Source organism: Rhipicephalus microplus, chromosome 3 (genome assembly GCF_043290135.1).
Source record: "Rhipicephalus microplus isolate Deutch F79 chromosome 3, USDA_Rmic, whole genome shotgun sequence".
NCBI classification, from domain to species: domain Eukaryota; kingdom Metazoa; phylum Arthropoda; class Arachnida; order Ixodida; family Ixodidae; genus Rhipicephalus; species Rhipicephalus microplus.
The window spans coordinates 258,758,562-258,762,916 of NC_134702.1; the positions used below are offsets into that span (position 1 = coordinate 258,758,562).

Genomic DNA, 4,355 nt, shown 5'->3' on the forward strand with positions numbered 1-4,355 from the left:
ACAAGATGAAATGCAGTAATAACGATTTTGATGCCCTATACCTGTTCAGTTTTTCTACTTTCCATAGATATATGTAAGCGAGCAATCTAATTATCCGAGAAGTATCACTCTCGTATTCTGCCTCTGTGACGCTGTGTCGGTATTGCTTCGACCGCAATAATATTAACTTACCATAAACATTCTCCAAAGATCACAACCTTAGTCAGCTTAAAGATCACAACGCTGTTTTTATCTAAGAATGTGATATTGTATAACAAATAAGAAAAATGTCTATGAACTTAAGGAGGAGGATGAAGAAAGGACAGGGAGGTTAGCCAGTTCACAATGAACTCAAAATATTTTAATCAAACAATAAGTGTTCTGAAAGAAAAAATAATAAAATTTATAAGTGACTGGTCCAGTTCGGCTGGTCACGGAAGGCTTACCCCAGCGCACGTCTTGCTTCCGTGTTCATTGACGCCGTTTGAACTAACGTGGCGCAAATGCACGCGAAGCCTCAGTCTTGCATAATTCGCAATAAGGAGTTTTGCTACGGCGTCACTGTGCTCGGAGCAAGTCTTTACGCAAGGGCGCACCATCTCGTTCAAATAATCGGTCACGGCCTTCAACGGGGACCTTAAGCGCAGCAAGCCCTCACTCCAACTTATGATGCCCCTGAAATGCTCTTCACACGACTTGAGTGTCAGCAAAACATCCTTGCTGGGATATGTGAGGTTGCCACCTTCACTCCTGTACTCCTTCAGAATAGTCAGAGTTGCGTGCTCGCTTTCAGTTGAGCCTAACAAGGCAGAATTACAATGCCCGCATCCCGCTACAACACTCAGCATACCTTTTAAAAGGAAGCCGCCGATGTAGAAAAGGATGTTGCATTCGTTTTCTTGAAGTTCTTCAATGAACAAAATTTCCGAGTCATCAATGACATCAGCTTCCACCTCCCCGTGCTCTTGTTTGCCTTTTGCAAGCATGTCGGCGAGGTACTTAGCATCGTCGACTTCGTAGCTTGACGTTCCGGGTGCATGAAGGAACTGACTCACGCACACAAGCTTCAGGGCACACTTTAAGTCATATGCGTTAGGAACAGGCTTCCTGATGCGCACCACCGAAAACAAATTTTCGAGGCAGTCTTGCAAGATTCTGCTCGTGAGGAAGAATTCGTATCCTTCACTGCGCAAGAGAATGTCTTGGAGACGAAGAACGACTTTTGTTGTTATTAGTAAACCTGCTTGCGAAGGCTTCCACTGTGCCTTGCTTCCCATCTTCATTCCTTGAAAAACTTCGAGGGCCGAGTTCAGTAGCTCAATTGATTCGTGGTACCTCCGCATGTCTCGAAGGCTGAGAGCAACTGATGGGTGGCGGGAAGACATTAGCGTGTACCAGTTGAATACTAATTCTAGAAACCAAGCTGTTGTCTCTGCCTCCGGCTCTATCGCGTCCTCTTTAATTAGGTACCGAATCGCTGCAGGAGCTTCCCTGAAGAAGCGGACAGCAACTCCCACTTTCATTTTTGTGAAATGGCCTCGCGAAATGTGTAACTCTGAGAGCCTCGGGGCGACTTTCAGCTCTCGTTCAGCATCATACTTAATTACACTGCGCACATGGTCCACGTTCACTTCTTTTGATGGCAGATTGTGCTGGCATACTGTTGCATCACTCAGAAAGAATACTTCCGATGAAAGCAACTGTGACTTGACATTCTTCAGCACGTGTGCAGCATCTGCTGTGAAAAACAATTCTTTGTCTTCCAGACAGGGGTGAGGCACTGAACATACAGTAATGGAATTCCTGTGGCTGGAGAATCCGAGCTCGCGCCACATAGCCCGATTAGAAGCCCCCATGTCGCAAGTGACGACACGGATTCTTAAAGAGATTTCCGCGCAGAGCTGCACTATCTTCATGACGTAGTCCTTGAGGATACTACCCTCTACATGACTTCCGGTGAAGTGGTAGGCAATCACTTGCTTCCATCTCGTATTCAGGCCTCCTACCATGAACACTAGTGCGTGATGTGCAGGTTCGTCTGGATTTTCTGGCATAGTTTGCCCCCCCAACACCACATCCTCAGCGCGATCGAGCTCGTACCCGCGAGCAATCTCCATTTCATCCAAGAACAAAGCACAGTCTTTTTCAATGTCTTGCATGTTCTCTGCTTTGATTTTGAGAACATCGATGACTTCCGTCAAAATTCCGGGAAGAAACTTGAGGCCCTGAAGGCGACGTGCAAGGGTTTTTCCGGATGGCAAGGGGTAGCCCAGATTTCTTAGTGTCTGGTAACCAGTTTTTCCACAGGAAAACTTAATCTGAAGCGCCTGCTTGATTGTTTCTGCAGACCAAGTGCTTCCCTTATTACTCTGGCGCCCAAGAGCCTGCAGCTGGTCATCATTGAGGAATTTCAAACGCTGTCCGAATAATTCCATTTTGGTTTCCAATTTTTTCACCTGTTTTTTTAGTGCTTGAATGGTTGAGGTGGCTTTCCGATGGACTTGATGTAGCTGAGTGTATTTTCTGCCCATATCGGAGAGCTGCTTATTTAACTGCTTGTTTTCACGTGCCCCGTCAGGTGCATCGGCCGAGATCACAACTTCTTCCCTTTCCATAATGTGCGGTACTGAATCAGGCGTCTGAGAATTGCAGCTTTGCGGTTGCTGTGCGCCAAGACTGTCTGTGCGTGAATTTAAATTCGCCTGTGCACTTGTGAGTGGCGTACAATTAATGGCCGTAGAGTTGTCACCGCGTGTTTCTTGGCATGCATCAGGCAACACAGCAGGTCCTGCCCTGTCCTTTGGCGCCTTCCTTTGTGGAGGCAAGCCTGCAGTGCAAAAAAGGACAGTCACAAGCTGCAAGTATTACAAGGTAGCCAGCTCTAATCACAGGCCTGTACTGGATTTTAGCAGTATTATAGGTTGCAGACATATGCCTTTTCTCAGGTCGCAGGCACGTACCCCGACTTTCTTAATATCCTCAAACGAGGAATTCCACGGATCATCCTAATTTTTGAAACTAAATCATTTTAGCCTTGTACTGTTGCCACCTGTTAGGTTCATACAGAATCTTTGACGCACAGTGAAACAGTAACTTACCCCTGAAAGGGAACACCGTTGGCACAGCGTTCGGCTTCAGTTTTATCCACTGGTCAGCTCGGTGCTGCTCGAAATGGCTTGCTTCAAAATGTGCCTGTAAGTCCGTTATGAACCATGAATTTTAGCTTAGCTTAGCCTAGACAGAATTACTAGAAAGACACAGTATACCACACAACTTTTATTGAATTTCGTGATTTGCAATAAACGAATGAAAAACACTTTTCTGTAAATACGCAATTTAATAACAAGCAGCCTATTTTGTTTATACATATAGTGACTAAAAACTGGTACAAACTTCAAATACTGCGGCTGCGCCACACGTTTCCATAGCTGCACTTTTAGAGATCGCAAAAAAAGAGAGAAAAACTGCAACTTAGACGTGAAGCGTTTACAGCACCGACAAAGTGACCCACAGACACGTATACACATTTAAAAAAACAAGTTTCAAAGTTCTCGACGAGAAAAGAACACATGTCGGGATACTCACACTGCATACACACGAGGACTTCGTAGGCTGCCACTTGTCTCGCTTAATCTTCACCATCCATAGCAGCCTTCTTTTGGGCTCTGTCGGAAAATGGTAGAGTTTCCAACCATTTCTGGAGTTGTTCGTGCACATGGGCACGCAGCACCCAGTCATTTCCCTAAAAAAGTATATGACAGAGCGGCCACAGCTCCTTCTTTGCTCCCGTCGCTATGCGAAGTGAGATCTGCAATGGCGGCGGCCGTCAGGAAAAACCGGTCGCGGCGGCGAGCACCCCGTCAAACAATGTCCCCACCCTGCAAGGAGCGGCGGGCGAGGGAAACCATTCAGGCACCCTATGATTGGTGTGCTGCGTCTGCCCTCTACCGGCCAAGTTCCCGCATATAAGCAAGCATCGCTGGCGCCGAGTCACAATTGACAGCAGCGGTTGCGGTCGCAAACAAGTCGCTAATCTACTGCTACTTTCGTCACAGGTTGATCTTATTTCTCCACCCTACCATACTTCTTTTGTTCCGTGAATACCGTTGCTGCTGCTGCCCAATCGTGTGCTGTTGTACAGAATGCCGACGAACGCTGAGTTGGCAAAAGAAATTGAGTGTTTACGTACTGAGGTCGCGGCGATGCGTGACAGCCTTAGTATGTTCAACGAGCTTGTCGAGAGTGTTAAGAAGCAGAATTCCGACCTCGCTACTGAAAACAAGGCTTTGAAAGATGAAAATAAGCCACTGACACGAAGGGTTTCTGAACTTGAACAGTACTCCCGACTAAATAATGTAGAAATAAAAGGCGTCCCT

At 46.5% G+C, this 4,355-nt stretch overlaps 1 protein-coding gene across 1 annotated transcript; it reads right to left on the bottom strand.

The window, feature by feature from the left end:
- Positions 1-318: 318 nt before the first annotated feature.
- LOC142804228 (uncharacterized) lies at positions 319-3,858 on the bottom strand. The gene is made up of 3 exons (XM_075890932.1): positions 3,565-3,858; positions 3,078-3,171; positions 319-2,806 (listed from the first exon to the last, which is right to left on the bottom strand). The coding sequence occupies exons 1-3, from the start codon at positions 3,715-3,717 to the stop codon at positions 411-413; spliced, it is 2,643 nt and encodes an 880-aa protein (XP_075747047.1). The 5' UTR covers positions 3,718-3,858; the 3' UTR covers positions 319-410.
- Between the last annotated feature and the right edge of the window lie 497 nt (positions 3,859-4,355).

Excerpts from the sequence above, each read along its gene's own strand:
- LOC142804228 (XM_075890932.1), bottom strand. The coding sequence starts at position 3,717 with ATGACTGGGTGCTGCGTGCCCATGTGCACGAACAACTCCAGAAATGGT. Across the intron at positions 3,172-3,564 it reads AGTCCTCGTGTGTATGCAGT|GCACATTTTGAAGCAAGCCA; the intron begins GTGAGTATCCCG and ends ACGGACTTACAG. Across the intron at positions 2,807-3,077 it reads AACGGTGTTCCCTTTCAGGG|GCTTGCCTCCACAAAGGAAG; the intron begins GTAAGTTACTGT and ends TTTGCACTGCAG.